Genomic DNA, 19,804 nt, shown 5'->3' with positions numbered 1-19,804 from the left:
TGCAAGAGAAGACAACATTCATGTCCACCTGGGTCTAGCCAGAAAACGCAGGTTGGCTCTCTGTCGCTCGGGAAAGCCAAAGTAAGTGCAGTTACTTCCCACTGGATGGCATGTCCTGCAACTGGATCACACAGAATCATGACTGAATTTTTGTAATGTTGCATATTTCGAAAATGGTATAGAATGATCCCTTCCAGCTGATACATTAAATGTGTCTTATGACACCTGACTACAAATGGTCTTTATAAAAATTCACATATCACCTAGAGATATGTTTCCATAACATGCACATACCCTTCTGTATACACAGTGCATTGGTATTGGGCTTCATGAAAATATATTGACAGATATTTACACAGGTGCATGGATGAAGCCTGAACTGGGGGACCCACCCTTCTCCAAAATGACAACTTAAACCATGAGCTGCTTGGGGAAGGAGATCAAGCCCTCCTCTCACTCTTTCCAAATATGTGTTTGTAGAGTGAGCTACTACACAGTTTTCCACATGTTAAAGGACTTTTTAGGATGAAGGGCAGCCAGGAAACATGAGTTCACACACATCTTTGCAAGAGTACACTCATACCTAAGTTTCAGCTTCTGTACCTGTTGAATTTTTTAATTGTGGGAAAATATACATAAAATTCACCACTTTAATAATTTGTAAGTGCACATGTGTGAGCTAAGTCACTTCAGTTATATCTGACTCTTTGTGACCCCATGGAAGGTAGCCCAACCAGGCTCCTCTGTCCGTGGGATTCTCCAGGCAGGAATACTAGAGTGGGTTGCCATGCCCTCCTCCAGGGGATCTTCCTGACCCAGGGATCAAACCTGCATCTCCTGCATTGGCAAGTGAGTTCTTTACTCACAAGTGGGGAGTGCCACTTGCGAAGCCTGTAGGCACACATTCAGTGGTATTAAGTACAATTACATTGATGTGTGACCATCACCACCGTCTACCTCCAGAAACAGCTCATCTTCCCCACCTGAAACTCTGTCCCCATTAAACATCTCTCCACCCCCTCCCCCAGGTCCTGTCTCTATGAATTTACCCCTTTAGGGACCTTGTATTAGAGGAATTATACAGTGCTTGTCTTTTCATGACTGGCTTATTTCACTGAGCATATTGCCCTCAAGGTACAGCCATGTTATAGCAGGTGCTAGAATTTTCTTCCTTTCTAAGGCCAAATTCTATTCCACTGTGTGGATAGAATTTTTTTAATCCATTTTGGATAAACATTGTGTTTATCTATCAGTGGTCACTCAGCTTGCTTCCATGTTTTTTTTTTAGCTATTGTGAATAATGCTCCTATGAACACAGGACTGCAAGGATCTCTTCTGAATTATGTGTCTCTGCAGGCTTCTGGGAACATCAAATATGATAATGTTTACAAAGGACATGCGTCTCCTCCCACATACACATGTGCACACACAAGGGATCTCAGTGAATGTGTCATTTTTTCCTCAACGTCCTATAAGAATCTTTTTATTGGCATCTCCTTGGCACAGCACTATAATGGCTGCTAGCACTGTGATCTCTTACTCTAGTTTGTCCACACAAATCCCATGATTTTCAACATGTACATTCCACAGTCTTCACAATTAAAAACAAATCTGTGCTGAACATGCTTTAGGGGACATTACTGAACACATCTCTGATTGCTTGCCTGTGTGGAATTCCTAGAAATGGAACTCAGCCTTAGGGACACCTGTGTGATCTCAGCACACGCCATTGGCAGCGGAGATGCAAGCCCACACCCCTCCTTTCCCACCAACTCTACACCTTCTCATTATTTCAAAATAACCAATTTATCAGTATCATCCTTTTCTTAAAAAATTTCATTTTTGGCATCAGGGTTAGAAAGGCCTTTATCCTGGGATTATTAATTCTCCGCCTATATTTTCTTATGAGAAGTGGTACTTTCTTTGTACTTAATTTTAAACTTCCACTGATATTTATTTTGGTATCCCATGTTAAGTAAGGACAAATTTAATCTTTCCCAACTATTAAATAATTATTTCAGTGCCACTGATTGATAATGAAACTGACAAAAGCCCAGGAATTTGAAGTGCCACGTTTATCACAGACCAAATGTATGTACTTGAGCCTACTTCTGGGTTTTCCACTTTGTTTCCATCCTGTTACACTTACATTTATATTCTGTTTCCAGAACTATAATAAGTTATTGCAAAAAGTCTCCGCCTTCTTCTGAAGTTTTAGATTTATTCTTTGCCTACTTTGTGAATTCCTCCTTTACTCTTCCAGGCAGATTCCCCATGATCACAGTAAAGGAACAGACACACACGGATACTCTCAACAGCCAACCTTGGACAGCATGCATTTCTCCTGTGAGGAAGGAGGTCCTTAATTTCGGTTCTCCCTGGGAAAGCTGCATGCACATACCTGAAATGTGCGTGATCCTCGAAGAATATCCGCTCTCTCTGCAGGGCCTTGTCCAGGCTCATCCGATGCTTGATGTCCTGCTGGCCACGGCACTTGACGATCATGTAGCCCTTCTTCAGGTGGAAAACCAGGTTTCTCACCACGTCCACGACCTTGTCTTCTGTACCTTTGTCCACCAGATCGGGCTTTGTCAAGATTCCTGCAATCCAGAGACTCTGGTTACAGAATGTTCACATCTTCGCAGGGTGAGGAGTAAGGTCAGCTCCCCTCCTGGGGAGCGAGGTCCCCTAGCCCTGGGCTTGCTCCCACGCTGCTTGGGGCAGACAATGCAGCTTGCCTAGTGAAGGTGCGAGGCTCAGCCCCTCTGTGCTCCTTAAGTTCACTTCACCAAGACCTTGGCTCTCGTGCCAGAGAGACAGCAGCGTGTAATGGCCCGTTACGTTCCTCCTGTTCAGCAAAGGAGTTCACTCTCATGCAGTGGGTCTCAAACTTCCCTATACATCAGAGCCACCTTAAGGCCCCGCTCCAGAGATTTTGATTCAGCAGATTTGGTACGATCAAGGGACTTGCATTTCTAAAAATTCTTCAGTTAATATTGGTGCAGGTGGGGCCTGGCTCACACTTGGGAAAATAAGGGTCTGACCAGGATCAGCTAGGCCAGTTGCAGGACCCAATGCAAAATGAAAATGCAGAATGCCTGTTTAAACAAGTATTGCAAGATGGCAGCATCAGAACACTGCCCCGAGCACGGACCCATCTGTATGTGAGGCCCAGTGCGGTTGTCCAGCCCAGGATTAACTCTGAGGTTTACTGTGCCCACTTGTAGCTGCAGCCCTGGCTGAGAGATTCTCATCCCAGGCAGGATGGGCAGTAGGACAAGCAAAGAATGAGAACCTGCAGCTAAGGATGGTGGAGCAGAATGTGGAAGGGACTGACGGCATCACTGGTATGCAGGTGAGCAGCCTCTGCCCAGACTTCTTGTTAGGTGTGAAAATAAATTGCTGTTTGTTTCAGCCACTCTCCTCAGGCTCTCTGCTATTTACAGCCAAATGCATTTTTTCAAACATAACATTTTAACCATTTTTACATGCGCATTTAAGGTGCATGAAACACTTTCACGTTGTTGGGCAACCTTGACCACTATTCATCTTCAAAACCTTTTCCTCTTCCCCAGCTGAGACTCTGTAACCGCCAAACACTAACTCCTATTTCTCCCTTCCCCCACTTGACTTCCTGTCTATGAACCTGACCACACTAGGTCCCTCATATGAATGAGGTCATGCAGTATTTGTCCTTTGGCACTGGCTTATGTCACTGAGCCCAGTGTCTTCAAGGTTCATCCTCATTGTAGCAGGTGTCAGAATGTCCCTCCTTTTTAAGGTTGGATACTATCCCACTATCCCAAGATAATCACGATTGTATGATCACTCACCTAGAGCCAGACATCCTGGAATGTGAAGTCAAGTGGGGCTTAGAAAGCATCACTACAAACAAAGCTAGTGGAGGTGATGGAATTCCAGTTGAGCTATTTCAAATCCTGCAAGATGATGCTGTGAAAGTCCTGCACTCAATATGCCAGCAAATATGAAAAACTCAGCAGTGGCTACAGGACTGGAAAAGGTCAGTTTTCATTCCAATCCCAAAGAAAGGCAATGCCAAAGAATGCTCAAACTACCTCACAGTTGCACTCATCTCACGCACTAGTAAAGTAATGCTCAAAATTCTCCAAGCCAGGCTTCAGCAATATGTGAACCCTGAACTTCCAGATGTTCAAGCTGGTTTTAGAAAAGGCAGAGGAACCAGAGATCAAATTGCCAACATCTGCTGGATCATCAAAAAAGCAAGAGAGTTCCAGAAAAGCATCTATTTCTGCTTTATTGATTATGCCAAAGCCTTTGACTGTATGGATCACAATAAACTGTGGAAAATTCTGAAAGAGATGGGAATACCAGACCACCTGACCTGCCTCTTGAGAAACCTATATGCAGGTCAGGAAGCAACAGTTAGAACTGGACATGGAACAACAGACTGGTTCTAAATAGGAAAAGGAGTATGTCAAGGCTGTATATTGTCACCCTGCTTATTTAACTTCTATGCAGAGTACATCATGAGAAATGCTGGGCTGGCAGAAGCACAAGCTGGAATCAAGACTGCCGGGAGAAATATCAATAACCTCAGATATGCAGATGACACCACCCTTATGGCAGAAAGTGAAGAGGAACTCAAAAGCCTTTTGATGAACGTGAAAGTGGAGAGTGAAAAAGTTGGCTTAAAGCTCAACATTCAGAAAACGAACTTCATGGGAAATAGATGGGGAAACAGTGTCAGACTTTATTTTTTTGGGCTCACTGCAGATGGTGACTGCAGCCACAAAATTAAAAGACACTTACTCCTTGGAAGGAAAGTTATGACCAACCTAGATAACATATTCAAAAGCAGAGACATTACTTTGCCAACAAAGATCCGTCTAGTCAAGGCTATGGTTTTTCCAGTGGTCATGTATGGATGCGAGAGTTGGATTGTGAAGAAAGCTGAGCGCCGAAGAATTGGTGCTTTTGAACTATGGTGTTGGAAAAGACTCTTGAGAGTCCCTTGGACTGCAAGGAGATCCAACCAGTCCATTCTAAAGGAAATCAGCCCTGGGTGTTCTTTGGAAGGAATGATGCTAAAGCTGAAGCTCCAGTACTTTGGCCATCTCATGCAAAGAGTTGACTCATTCAAAAAGACTCTGATGCTGGGAGGGATTGGGGGCAGGAGGAAAAGGGGAAGACAGAGGATGAGATGGCTGGATGGCATCACTGACTCGATGGACATGAGTTTGAGTGAACTCCAGGAGTTGGTGATGGACAGAGAGGCCTGGCATCCTACGGTTCATGGGGTCGCAAAGAGTCGGACACGATTGAGCGACTGAACTGAACTGAACTATTCCACTGTGGGCTTCCTTGGTAGCTCAGCTGGTAAAGAATCTGCCTGCAATGCAGGAGATGGGGGACACACGGGTTCAATCCCTGGGTCAGGAAGATCCTCTGGAGAAGGGAATGGCAATCCACTCCAGTATTCTTGCCTCAGAAATCCCAAGGACATCGAAGCTAGGAGAGCTACAGTCCATGGGGCCACAAAAAGTCAGACATGACTGAGTGACTAACAATTTCATTCTTCTCACCTATGGTCCTGTCTCCTTGGGGGTCCACCTCCTGAGCCATGCGCAGCGCCTCTGTGGTAGCGATGTCCACGTTAGCAGGGACCACCACCAAGTTGATGGTCTCCTGCCTAAGGATATACTTCCTGATGAGAGACTTGATCTGTAAGAAAATTAGAGGGTCTGAGAGTTGAGACAGGTCCTGACCTTGTACTTGCTTCTGGCCTTCCAAGTCCCAGAGGTATTTCTTCCAAGAAGCAAACACAGAAATGAGCTGACAACACAAGTCAGAAAAACTACATTTTCTGAGGGAACACTATGAGGTTTTAACTCGTGAGTCATCTCCCAAGACCTCAAATCTGAAGGTCACAATGAAAAATAAGATGCCAAAAGAATTGCTTGATATTCCCTAAATCTTTAATCCACAGGGTGAGATTCACTGATATAGGAATATCATTATATTTGCTCCTAATGCTCCTTCTTCCCACATAAAACCCCTTCCTAATGCATGCAATTTAGATATGGCATAGAGTATAACTATAACCAAAAATGAGTCACTGCATAAAACACAAATAAAATGTTTTCCCAACTTTGCCTCTTCCCATAGAAGCTTCCATCCAACTTGGTGGAGTAATTTTGACCAATGCATGCTCCAAATTCCCCACCTCCCCATACCCACTCCTCAAGCTTGGTCTTGGACTCACTGATGCTCTAATGCAGCCCCTCCCCGCACAAGACCTGGGCCAGGATGGAGCCTGAAGTTTCACCTGATATTCAATGTCGGGTGGCTGGTTGCCCACAGCAACCCTGGTGATGCCAGGAAGGTCTATCAGGGTCAGATCTGGGACGTGAGGGGAGCTGACCTCCAGACTAATCAGCTCATGACTGATCCCCGTGCCTTCCCCAGCGATGGCAATCTGGGCTAGAGAAGAGGAGAAAGAAAAACGGAATAGAGCTTGGGATGGAATATCTCATTACAGTGAATCTTCTGAAGGCAACGCCCACCTGCTGTGATTCAACAGTAAGGCATATTTGGAACAGATTCATTTCTCCGAAACAAAAAGGGACATCAAAGGATAATCCCATATTTGCATTGCCAGTGGCCAGAATAGTCTGCAGAGAGAACTAGCAAGAACACCTCTGTAGGTGACACCCATCTGAACCAGTCTTAACCTGGCAGAGCAGGTAAGTTTTTCCTGGTGCCACACCTAAATTCCTCCCATTGATCCACTAGGAACTTAACAAAGAGGTAAAATGAAAACAAATAAAAATAAATGGTGACTCCTAAAACATGACCTGGAAAGTTATGGGTGGTGGTACATGCTTGTTTCAGGTAAGCTGAGCATTAGCTGTTGATATTCCATTAAGAGATCTAATTCTGTCCCTTCCTCCATAATAATAAAAATTTCAAGATAAGAATTTATTTCATCAAACTTTTAGCTAATACCAGTTGACTACTTTATACATCTGGAATGTCTTTTTGGTATGCTTTATATCGGTCAAGAATGTAGAAGGAAATAATAGTAACAATGTTATATGTAGCACAATCTGCTAATTCTGCCCCCCACCCCACCAAATCCATTTCCCAGAGATTCGGTCATATAAAATTGTCTGGCCCATGGGATAGATGTGAAGATGCTATGTGTAACTTCCAGAAATATGCTTAAGACAGGGATAGGTATTTGCCAACGACTAGCTGGCAGGAATGGGCACTTGACTAAATGATAAGGGGGCCTTGGGAGCAGAGGCCACACAGAGTGTAGGAATGAGACAGGAGTCTGGGTTCATAACCTTGGAACCCTTACATCAGCTCTGAGAGACATAAAACTGACATTGTTTAAACCACTGTGTTAGTAACTTGCTTGCACAAATGGCTTCTATACTCCTTCCCATCTCCATATGAACGCTGCTTTATAGAAAGAATGCCACTTCTCCCATCAAGAGAGTTTGCTTCTTGAAAGTGGGCCTGAGTACATTAATTTCTTTGGGTAACAGGTTGTCACAAAATGTATTCCAGTAGACACCGAAAGGTGCTTACACATCAGAGCTTCGAACTCAGGTCTCTTGGTACTTGGAACCCTTCTACCAACATGTTAAAGAACCCAATCCAGTCACCTGGGGGGGACAGGCCACTGTCAGACCATGGGAAGGTCTGGTCATTCCAGTCGAGGATTGGGTGGGTACCCGAGGTCATCCTAGACTGTTGGCCCCAGCCAAATCATCCTAGAGGAAAAGAATTGCCCAGCTGATCCTTTGAATCACAGGAAATAAACTGTTCCAAGCCATTAGGTTTTGAGATTGTTTTGTTACACACCAAGGACTAACTGATACACACTAATTTTGCATTTTCTGCAGGCAACCTAATCCCAACAAACACACAATAACATTTTCATGACAACATTATTTAATTTTTACACAACAGCCAATAAATGGTAGTTAGTGCTTCCACTTTTATAGAGTCAAATCCATTCTTTCCTACTGCTGGATATCAGTTCATACCATTTTTGTATCTTCCCCAAATTACTAGAACTTAATTATGTGACACACTAGGAAGAAATTAAAGTCAATAAGGGAAAATTGCTTACTCATCTCACTCACACTCAGCAGCAACTACGTGTATCACTACTTTGTCCCTATCTACATGGGAAATAGATGGGGAAACAGTGGAAACAGTGTCAGACTTTATTTTTCTGGGCTCCAAAATCACTGCAGATGGTGACTGCAGCCATGAAATTAAAAGACACTTACTCCTTGGACGGAAAGTTATGACCAAACTAGACAACATATTCAAAAGCAGAGACATTATTTTGCCAACAAAGTCCATCTAGTCAAGGCTATGGTTTTTCCTGTGGTCATGTATGGATGTGAAAGTTGGACTGTGAAGAAGGCTGAGCACCGAAGAATTGATGCTTTTGGACTGTGGTGTTGGAGAAGACTCTTGAGAGTTCCTTGGACTGCAAGGAGATCAAACCAGTCCATTCTGAAGGAGATCAGCCCTGGGATTTCTTTGGAAGGAATGATGCTGAAGGTGAAACTCCAGTACTTTGGCCACCTCATGCAAAGAGTTGACTCATTGGAAAAGACTCTGATGCTGGGAGGGACTGGGGGCAGGAGGAGAAGGGGACAACAGAGGATGAGATGGCTGGATGGCATCACTGACTCGATGGACGTGAGTCTGAGTGAACTCCAGGAGTTGGTGATGGACAGGGAGGCCTGGCGTGCTGTGATTCATGGGGTCGAAAAAAGTCGGACACGCCAGAGCGACTGATCTGATCTCTGATGTTAAGCGTTGCTGCTGCTGCTAAGTCGCTTCAGTTGTGTCCAACTCCGTGCGACCCCAGAGACGGCAGCCCATCAGGCTCCCCCATCCCTGGGATTCTCCAGGCAAGAACACTGGAGTGGGTTGCCATTTCCTTCTCCAATGCATGAAAGTGAGAAGTGAAAGTGAAGCCGCTCAGTCCTGCCTGACTCTTAGCAACCCCATGGACTGCAGCCTACCAGGCTCCTCCGTCCATGGGATTTTCCAGGCAAGAGTACTGGAGTAGTGGGGTGCCATTGCCTTCTCCGACATTAAGCGTTAATTTTCTCTTTTCAGATGTTTCAAAGTGATACAGTAATTTCTGTGGTGTGCATATATTATTCTAAACTGGGATTATTCAAGCACATGCATCCCACTCTTGGAAGAAAAAGACTTCCAGTTCTGAACATGATTCAGTGATGGTCCAGTCAGCATTTTGGAAAGCTGGTTAACAGGTGAAGGTGTTCCTTGGCCCCACACCCTGACATCAGATCTGTGGAGTGGGGAGGCCTTTGAATAAAGGACAAATACTCCATATTTGACAACAAGCTTCAAAATTCACATTATGCTCAGATACATACTTACATACTAAGTAATAAATTACTGAGGTCAGATTCTGTCCAAAGCACTGGTCTTAATGAGAGTAAAAAAAAAAAAGAGAAAATACAAGAGAGCTGGGGGCCTGATGGAGGGAAGGGAAGGTTTCTGAGGGACCAGAACAGGCCTAGAATGGGGACAGTGGGAACAGTGACAGGCAGACCCCATCTATTTCACCTTGTTGACCAGATATGCAAATAGGCATGAAGAACAAACATGGGACACTTACCTTCACTGATTTCCTTTTCCACCTGTGAAGCATCTGGAATCTCAATCTCTTTGTCCAGGAAGCTGACTTTGCCTTTCCACTCGTCTTCATTCCCAAGTTTTTTCAGCCTCAGCACAAGAGGACATCTTGTAACAATACCTAGGAAACCACTACTCATCAGGTCTATACTCTGCTGCTAACAGTCCTATATGGTGGTCTTAGACCAGTGGTTCTTAAATTTGTATATAATCATCTGGGAGGCTCCTAAAACTGCAAACTCCCTGTTCTCACCCTTTGACTCTCTGAGGCATGCTATCTGGGGTGACTCACGAATGTGCATCTAGAATGTACATTTCAGATGGAGTTTGACTTGAAATCCCGTACTTTAGATCTTTTGCTTCACCCCGGTGTTTTCCATCAGCCCAGGTGGTACACTGCATTGGGAAACCCCAGACTTCTGCAAACATCCTCCACCATCCCCCAGAAGACACAGGAGAAGACAGTCATCTGTGAGCGGAGGACACAGGCCTCAGGAGATACCAACCCTGGTAATACCTTGATCTTGGCCTTCTAGCCTCCCAAATTTTGAGAAGTAAACTTCTATTGTTTAAGCCCAAGTCTGAGGTCCTCTGTTTCTGCAGCCTGAGCTAACCAACACAGAAGCCAAGTGCTTACCACTGCCCCTGGGGAGGGCGACCCCAGACAGGGCCTCCAGCACAGAGCTCTTGCCCGAGCTCTGGTCCCCGATAACAGCGATGGCGGGCAGGGCCAGGTCCTGCTCCACGCCCAGGGACCGCAGGGAGTCGATGAGATCAATGCAGGGCCGCACCTTCTCTTCATATTGGCTGTACAGGTTGCTCTTGGACTCCTGGAAGAGGCAGAATGGGAGATCTCTATCATAACCTGCAGGTCACATTCCATCAAAGATGGACAACTTCAATCATCCTAATGTATACAGGTGATTAAAGCTCCCCAATCAAGAGAATGAGGGTAAAACAGAAATAAATATTTGAAGAAATAAATGTCCTCAAACTTGGTGAAAACTATTAACCCAAAGATCCCCAAAGCTCAATAAGCCCAGAGCAAAGGAAACATAAAGTAACTATATCAAGGCACACTATAGTCAAATTGGTCAAAATCAGTGATAATGACAGAATGCCAGCCAGAAGATGACATGTTATGTACAGAAGAATAAACACGAGATTTATAGCATATTTCTCAGGAGAAACTATGCAAATGAGAAGACAGTGTAGCAACTTTGTTAAAGTACTGAGAAAAATCATCAACCTAAAATTTTCTACTTGGAAAAAAAAAATCTTTTAAAATAAGAAAGTGAGTAAGGACTTTTCTGGATGTACAAAAATGAATGAATTCATCACTAGCAGACCTGCATTACAGGAAATGTTTAGGATGCCCTTCAAGCCAAAGGAAAATGATATTGAATGGACATTTTAATCTACACCAAGGAATTTACACCAGAAATGGTGACTACTATACTTTTTTATTACTTAAATCTCTTTATTTATTTATTTTAGATATTTGAAATACAACTTTATTCTGATTCTAAATGAAAAGGGATGGGAATGACAGTAACAAACAAGATTCCACCTCTCAATATTGTCATGTGACTATAGCAGTCTTGTATTTGAAACTCAAGGAGGAAACAACTGTGATCCAAAACACCTAAATATGAGGGTCCAAAAAATGAAGGTATTTTTTTTTTAACTGCCACATTCACTCCAAAGCCCATCCATCTCCTTCAGCATCCAAAGATTAAGCACATGTTCTGCTTAGCTATATAATAAAGTGGCAAACACGCTGCACCGCGGACGTCACAGGACAGTTGCCTATAAAACTAGCCTTCCGACGCTGGGCCCCAGCTTCGCTTTCTCACAGGTCATCATCTTCATCCGGGAGAGCAGTTGTCTGAGCAACCTCTAAATCGTGCTCATACCGTGCTGCCAAGGCTGGGTCCATGACCACCTCTGGCAGGGCAAGAGCAGGCATGGCAACAAACTCCAAGTTAGGGTCTCCAATCAGTTTTCTAGCAAGCCAGAGGAAGGGCTTTTCAAAGCTGTAGTTACTTTTGGCAGAAATGTCATAGGACTGAAGATTCTTCTTTCGGTGGAAGACAACTGACTTTGCCTTAACCTTTCTGTCCTTAATATCCACTTTGTTGCCACAGATATCTTTAAAAGACATTGGCCATTTCCAAAAGGATAACAGTATAATGTGGGGGCTTAAAATATTGATAAAATAAAAACTCATGACAAAAATGGCATGCAGGCTGGGAGGAGACAAATGGACACATATTATCATAAGGTTCTTATATTATATATGAAATAATATATTAGTACTTGAAGGTAAACTTGATAAATTAAAGACATGATATACTCCCTAAAACAGTTGTACTCAATAAACCAACAAAGGAAATAAAATGAAATCATAAAAAACTTAGTTAATTCAAAGAAAGCAGAAAAAGAGGAAATGAAGAATAGGGCAAATGGAAAACAAATAGCAAAATGATCTTTCCAAGTCCAATTATATTAACAATCACAGTAAATTTAAAGAGTCTAAATACTCCTAGAATAGTCAAATGGCTTTGAAAAACAAAAGAGTTGGAGGGTTAACATGACCTGATTTCCATAATTATTATTAAAGCTGTGGTAACCAATTTTCTTTAGGGTTGATTGGTTTGATCTCCTTGCAGTCCAAGGGACTCTCAAGAGTCTTCTCCAGCAACACACTTCAAAAACATCAATTCTTCACCTCCCTTTACCCTTCCCAAATTACTCTTGGCAATTCCTTCTCCTCTCCTCTATCCTGTCCACTTGTCCTTGTAGCCACACTAAGTTCAAGCTCTCTCCTCTATTGCAATAGTCTTGAATAAAATCTTCCCCACTATTTTTAAACAAGTGTCCTGTGTGAATTTTCTCACTTAAGAAAGGTTTGGAGCTTGAATCCCCAGGGAAAACCTTGTGGGGGCTATGCACATACCTGGCTGTACCTTCCTACTCATCAGTGGCTTATTTTAGCCCTCCTTATGGGTTATTGACTTCCCTGGGGGCTCAGACGGTAAAGCGTCTGTTTACAATGAGGGAGACCCGGGTTTGATCCCTGGGTTGGGAAGATCCCCTGGAGAAGGAAATGGCAATGCACTCCAGGACTATGGCCTGGAAAATCCCATGGACAGAGGAACCTGGTAGGCTATAGCCCATGGGGTCGCAAAGAGTCGTACATGACTGAGCGACTTCACTTTCTTTCACTATGAGTTCTTTTTGTTTTCATTTCTTTATATCACCCATTCCCAAGAGTTTATGAAACATGAACGGTAATCAGCCAAAATGCATGTGCCAACCACCTGGGTTAAGAAAACACATATCCCCTGTACTTGAGACACTTTGTCCACCCTTCCCCAGGCAACTTCCTCCTAAAACCCCTTTACCTCTAGAGGGTCCCTCTATTTCCAGGTTTATGAAAACGATGTCCTTGCTTTTCATTCGTTTTACCCCCCACCCATCTTTCCCTAAAAAATACATGGCTTATGGCGGCCTGGATCTTTATATAAATGGAATGATACAGTATATTTCTTCTGTGACCTGATTCTAGGGGATTCACCACAGTCTATTTATTGTAATTTATTTATTTTGGGGGGGGGCCATGCCATGTGGCTTCCAGGGGATCTTAGTTCCCCAACCACAGATTGAATCCAACCTATGGCAGTTAAAGTGTTGAGCCCGAACCATAGAGCCACCAGCCACACCATTGTTTTTTAGACCCAGCCATCATGATCCCTGGAAGTCTAGCTCATTACTTTTCACTGCTGTGTGGAATTCTACTGCATACCACAATCTATGTATGCATTCCACTACTCATGGACACTTGTGTTATTTCTGGTTTTGCTTATAAAAAAATGCTGTACAAACATGGCAAAATGCATCTCAAACCTCAGCACAAAGAAAAATCACCTAGAAGTCTTGTAGAAACACAGATGGTAGGTCCCACCCCTGAAATTTCTAGTTCACTAGGTCTGGGGAAGGGTGTGCGAGGGTGATAGTTTGCATTTCAAACTTCCCCAGAGATATTAATGTTGCTTCTCTGGGGATCATACTCTGAGAACCAAGGTCAATATCTAGAAGTGGAATTTCTGGGTCATAAGATACACCTTGTTCAACCTGGCCAGAAAGGCCAAGCTACACTCACCTGATACGAAGAGTCAACCCACTGTAAAAGATTCTGATGCTGGGAAAGACTGAAGGCTAAAGGAGAAGAGCTTGGCAGAGGATGAGATGGTTAGATAGCATGCACCGACTCAATGCACATGAATTTAACTCTGGGAGATGGAAGACAGAGGAGCCTGGCATGCTACAGTCCATGGAGTTTCAAAGAGTAGGACACAACTTAGCAACTGAATAACAACAACAACATTCAAACATGTGGGTGTGAGCATTATGAGTTCCTACTGCCCTATTCCTTGCCAGTTACAGCCAGGCAAGAGACAACAGTTATATTATGGTGCTGGAAAGATGGGTGAATTTCTTATTTTTCTGTGTCCTTTGGTGTAGTTTATAATATTGTTTAAAATATTGTTAACCACTGATGATTAAAATGGAGGCAATTGGAAAGAGGCTGAAGATCCATTGCTTTAAAACATATGACAGCAATAAACAGAGCTCTTTCTAAGTGCCCAAACTCTACCTCCTCTCAGTTCAGTTCAGTTCAGTCGCTCAGTCCTGTCCAACTCTTTGCGACCCCATGATTCGCAGCATGCCAGGCCTCCCTGTCCATCACCAACTCCCGGAATTCACTCAGACTCACGTCCATCGAGTCAGTGATGCCATCCAGACATCTCATCCTCCGTCGTCCCCTTCTCCTCCTGCCCCCCATCACTCCCAGCATCAGAGTCTTTTCCAGTGAGTCAACTCTTCACATGAGGTGGCCACAAGTACTGGAGTTTCAGCTTCAGCAACAGCTGCACAAAGTAAATACTCTTCCTCTCAACAGCTGCACAAAGTAAATACTCTTATTATTTTCATTTTAGAAATGGAAAACCAAGCTTCTAAAGGGAGGAGTAACCACCCAAGATCTTACAGCTGCACGTGTCAGCAGTGGAATCAAATTCAGGTTGAACTGATTCGAGAAGCCAAGTTTGCTTCCCACCAAAAATATGTCTCATTCCTGGGAGAAAAGACACCACATGGCTTCACTGTTGGAGATATCACAATGACACTTAGGAGGTTTGAGCTCGAGACCAAACTATAATGTGGGCACGTGATCTCACAGGGCTCCTTGGGCCCAGTGTCTGGGCCCAATTCTTACACCAGCCCATTGGCCTCTTGCCTGGATTTTCCAGACCAAAATTGCACCCCAACCAGGGGGCTGAGATGGTAAAGAATCCTCCTGCAATACAGGAGACCCTGGTTTGACGCCTTGGTTGGGAAGATCCCCTAGAGAAAGGAATGGCTACCCACTCCAGTATTCTTGCCTGGAGAATCCCATGGACAGAGGAGCCTGGCAGGTTACAGTCCGTGGGGTCACAGACAGACATGACTGAGTGACTAACACTTTCACTTTCAGGATCAGCTAAGACAAAACACTAATGGCGTTTGGCTGTAAGAAAAGTGAAGTCGCTCAATCGTGTCCGACTCTTTGCGACCCCATAGACTGTAGCTTACCAGAGGCTCCTCTGTCCATGGGATTTTCTAGGCAACAGTACTAGAGTGGATTGCCATTTCCTTCTCCAGGGGATCTTTCCGACCCAGAGCTCGAACCCGGGTCTCCCACATTGTAGACAGACGCTTTACCGTCTGAGCCACCAGGGAAGTCCTTTGGCTGCAAGAAGGGCCCAAGCAGAATGAATCACACACATCTTTGCATCCACATATAGCCCCTGGAGAGATGAGGAAGCGAGCATCCCTGGGCACCAATGGCATCGCAGTTATCAATGGGCAGCCCACAAGTGAACACAGTTCATGTCCACATGGACAGTGGTTTTCAGGCATCAACGTACAGTTTCATGTTCCCTCACCATATCTTCACTTCCATTTAGACTGGATTCAGGTGAATCAAGTTCTTCGATACCCAAGTCAGAATGAACCATCTTCTTCCTTTATCAGTTCAGCATAAATCAAGAACATCAGGATTAACACAATTCAGGAGCTGGGTACATTCAATCATGGAACCAAACCCACCATAAGACACACTGGGACGGAGTGGGAGATCAGAAAGAAATGACAGGAGAACTCCAAGGAACCAAATGTCAGATGAAGACACGCTCCATCCCAGCTCAGTGGTCTTCAAAGACATGTTTCTGGACGTCAAAAGCTTTTTTAAAACTCTGTATTTCCAATCATGTTTATAGGGTGAACATCAAAAATTTTTTTCACCATAAATTTAAATAGCAACAAAGAATGAAATTTCTAATGCATTTTAAAATTTACGTTTAAAAATAAAATTACTGTAAGACTCTTTCCAATGTAGATGAGGGATTCTAAATATTTGATAATACCCAAACATTATATATATATATATATATATATATATATATATATATATATATATATAGCATAGCTTGCATGATCTTAGTTCCCTGACCAGGGCTTGAACTCAGGTCCCAGCAATGAAAGTGCTGAGTCCTAACCACTGGACTATATGTTAAAAAATTGTAATTTTTTTTCTGGGACCATAAGCTTCTAAATATTAAGACTTATGTAATAATCTTGGATAAAAGTAAATGAAAATATATTTCTCCTAGGACTTGAAATAAATGTTATAAAAAGTACAAAGCACTTACCTCAATATACCTTCCTTTTACTTGACAATGTAGTGCTGACTAGTTGGCAGAAATGCAGAGCTCTGCTCCAACACCGCCTTGGAATCAGGCAAAACATACAAATTAGACCAAAACCTGATGAACACAATACATGTCAGTGCTCATCGCCATACATCCCATTGCTGAGAATGGTGAAGATGCAGAGGGGATGTGCTTTGAAGGAAGTTCACAGTTCCCTGAGTCCTTTTGTAAACCTTAAATATTTAAATTCTAAGGTTGAAGGATAAAGCAGAGAGACTTGCTGTCCGTGTACTGAATCAACACTTTTTTTTCCTGATGCTCTTTTTGTATATTCTCTAGGGACCCTCCCCCAAGGCCTATTCGGATTTTGAAAGGACAAGTTGAAAGGGCAAGCTTGCTTAAAATAAAAAAGCGCGGGGGAGGGATGGATTCTGTTCACTCTATAGTGAAAGGTGATTTTGAAAGGGATCAACTTTAAAGAATACTTATGGAATCTGGCAATTTATTTCTTAACCACCACCCATCCCCATGATTTCGTGTGCCCAGGGGCTCCTAGGCTGGAGCTGGGGCCCCGGGTTAAAGACCACAACCTCAGCTGACCTTACTGTGCCCAGTCATGTGGCATCATTGATCCCCAGGGCTAGCATTCAATGCCCATGGGTGCTTTGAGAACAAAAAAGTCTCTATCTTTATTTCATAAAGTGACATTCCCTTGAAAACCAAGTCTTGTGAGTTTTGTCTGTACATCTTAAACATCTGTACCTATCTCAGATAGTCTTTGAAAATCAATTTGGATCTCTGGGGCAAGGCCATCTCCTAATAAAAATCAGTGTTTTACTTACTCGTCACATTCAGCACCTGGCTGCACTTGTTGAACTGAACAGCCCAAATAATTCAGTCCAGGTAATCCTTTAAGAACTTCTATTTGCTTTTTCTCATGGAAGTGTTTTGCCTTCCAAAAACTCACTGACATTTAAATTGTTTATGATTGTAATAGGGAATAACAAATCTGACACTGTATTAGATCTGTTTCTTTAACTTTTCCCTTTATATTCTATTGTTAGGGGAAGCACACTGACTGAAACTGCCCACGCTGGCCAGGCACCACAGTAACCATCTGCATCAGTTGTTTTATGACAGGAGGTCTTGGTAAGAAAAGGGAACTAATAAGTCACCACCAACAGAAAGAGTTTGGGAAAAGTCAGAAGGAGACACCACACGTCCAGCCACCTCCCAGAATCCTTCTTGCTGGCATCCATCTTGGCTGAATAAGGTGTGCACCATCAGGGAAGACCCTGAGTCAGAATGATTGGCTAAAGACAACCTGGAAACTAACCCCATCACCATAAAATCCAAGACTGCGAGCCACTTGGCGGAGCTGTTCTCCTGGGCTCCCTTACCCTCCTGCTCTCCACCCGGGTGCCCTTTCCCAATAAAATCTCTTGCTTTGTCAGCACATGTGTGTGTCTCCTTGGACAATCCATTTCCGAGTGTTAGATAAGGGCTCAGTTTCCGGCCCTGGAAGGGGTCCCGCTTCCTGCAACACTATTGCTTTTGCCACAAGTTAATCATTAAAGGGGTGTTCCCTACAGCTTAAACACAATGGCCCCCAAGGCAGGATGTAAAATTAAAACACTTTTTCAGCTCACAAGAAGCATCCTGACCCAGCCGCCTGTGAATGACTACAATAAAGAAGAAATCAACACATCTCCTCTTACTTCCCAAGTCCAACAAAAACTTGATTTAAAATTTGACTTATTAATTCCGCGAATGCCACCCCCGGCTGCTCCGCGTGTTGCAGGTCTCAGCAATGCCTGGGCTTTCGGCCAGCCCCCAGTACGGTCCTACCTCGCTCCACCCGGAAAACTAACTGAGCCGGCCGCACACCATCGCATCCCGCTGCACAGCTGCTGGAAGCAGCTCTCCATCCCCTGGGTGACCTGTACTCCGCGCAGGGCACTTCAGCGCATGCCCCATCTCCGGCGAGCCCCGGCTTTCTACAGGGAAGCTCCCGCGGGCAAAACCTGTCCGCGGAGACCCTCGGCTATAACATCCCTCTTTGCAGCGAGATTGGGGAAGATCCCCTGGGTCGTTGCGCTTCCAAGGATACCTCCCAGCCCCCGGCGTAGAGTTGTTTGGCTTGCACTCCTTAGCTCCCTCGGGGACCCTCTTTACCTGCTCTGCTCCACCTTCCTATTTCTTCCGGCAGAAAAGTCGCCAGTGCTTGTTTTTTGACGCGTAACTCAAAAGCCTCAGCAGCGTGTCGGTGGGAAAGCAGAATCAAGTATGCTCTGAACCCAGCCAACACTGCATTATCATCATCATCATGTCATCATCCCTATTGCGTGCTAAGTCGCTTCAGTCGTGTCCGACTCTTTGAGACCCCATGGACTGCAGCCCACCAGGTTCCTCTGTCCATGGCATTCTCCAGGCAAGAATACTGGGTTGCCATCACTATTAATCATTTTCATTTTTACTATTACTGCTGCTGCTGCTGCTAAGTCGCTTCTGTGGCGTCCGACTTTTCGAGACTCCATGGACTGCAGCCTACCAGGCTCCTCCGTCCATGGGATTTTCCAGGCAAGAGTACTGGAGTGGGGTGCCATCGCCTTCTCCTAGTCTGCGCAATACCGGCACCCCAGAGCGCTCAACTCCCAGCCAACGCCCAAATGCCCCGACCCGCGGAGAGTGCCCAGACCCAGGAGCGCTACACTTACCCGTCCCCAGCGCAGAGACCGGCAGGCTCCCAGCGCTCACCCTCCTCGGCTTTATTCAGCGCTAACGCCGCCCCTAGCTCGCTGCCCCGCCTCCCCGTCCCTCATCTCCTACCCAGCCTCGGAGAAACGAAACTCAGAAAGTTTTCAGGGCTGCTGGATCGGGAAGGAAACCGAAACCGAACGGGTGGCGCACTTCAGCACCGGGGCCTCCCGAGGTCGCTGCGCCCCGCACACTCAACTGTATTCTCCCAAAGGCATTCTAGGTGCGCCCCGCATCAACAGCATCCCTAGGAGCTTGCGGGAAATGCAGATTCTCGGCCCGCACCCAGACCTGCTGCCTCAGAAACTCGGGCGCAGGACCCAGCTACCCGAGCTTTATCCGGCCCTTCTGAAGTTCCTGGCAGTTTGAGAACCTCTGCTCAAGCAGCCCCGAGTCATCCAAAGCCCAAGGTAGCTTGGAACCGGTCCCCTAACCTTTGGTTGTTTGAACAGATGCATTGATAACTGGGTATCAAACTCCTGCTGTAGGTTCACTGGGAACATTCCAACCCCGGAGGGATTCTCAAGCATGCTAGGGAGCTACCCCCTTAGCCCCCTCCTCACCCAGACCTACATCAGGCTCCTTTCTCAATTTTCCTTATCCTCTTCAAG

At 44.7% G+C, this 19,804-nt stretch overlaps 1 protein-coding gene across 4 annotated transcripts in view; it reads right to left on the bottom strand.

Annotated features, from left to right (window-relative positions):
• The window catches only part of MX1 (MX dynamin like GTPase 1), a 32,301-nt gene extending 13,056 nt beyond the window's left edge, over window positions 1-19,245 (bottom strand). The window contains exons 1-9 of one of the 4 annotated variants that reach the window (XM_019962864.2): window positions 19,154-19,245; window positions 16,437-16,513; window positions 15,672-15,750; window positions 14,462-14,647; window positions 10,319-10,511; window positions 9,665-9,802; window positions 6,308-6,462; window positions 5,565-5,703; window positions 2,402-2,600 (exon numbers count right to left, since the gene is read on the bottom strand). In XM_019962864.2, the coding sequence (XP_019818423.1) occupies window positions 2,402-2,600; window positions 5,565-5,703; window positions 6,308-6,462; window positions 9,665-9,802; window positions 10,319-10,511; window positions 14,462-14,542 (905 nt within the window). In that variant the 5' untranslated portion in view covers window positions 14,543-14,647; window positions 15,672-15,750; window positions 16,437-16,513; window positions 19,154-19,245. Of the gene's footprint in view, window positions 1-2,401; window positions 2,601-5,564; window positions 5,704-6,307; window positions 6,463-9,664; window positions 9,803-10,318; window positions 10,512-14,461; window positions 14,648-15,653; window positions 15,751-16,436; window positions 16,514-19,153 lie in introns of those variants that run through there. The other 3 variants (XM_019962850.2, XM_019962872.2, XM_070795201.1) reach the window with 3 other exon arrangements.
• Between the last annotated feature and the right edge of the window lie 559 nt (window positions 19,246-19,804).

The sequence above is a fragment of the Bos indicus genome, chromosome 1 (genome assembly GCF_029378745.1).
Source record: "Bos indicus isolate NIAB-ARS_2022 breed Sahiwal x Tharparkar chromosome 1, NIAB-ARS_B.indTharparkar_mat_pri_1.0, whole genome shotgun sequence".
Classification (NCBI taxonomy): domain Eukaryota; kingdom Metazoa; phylum Chordata; class Mammalia; order Artiodactyla; family Bovidae; genus Bos; species Bos indicus.
This window is presented reverse-complemented; position numbering and strand designations above follow the sequence as displayed.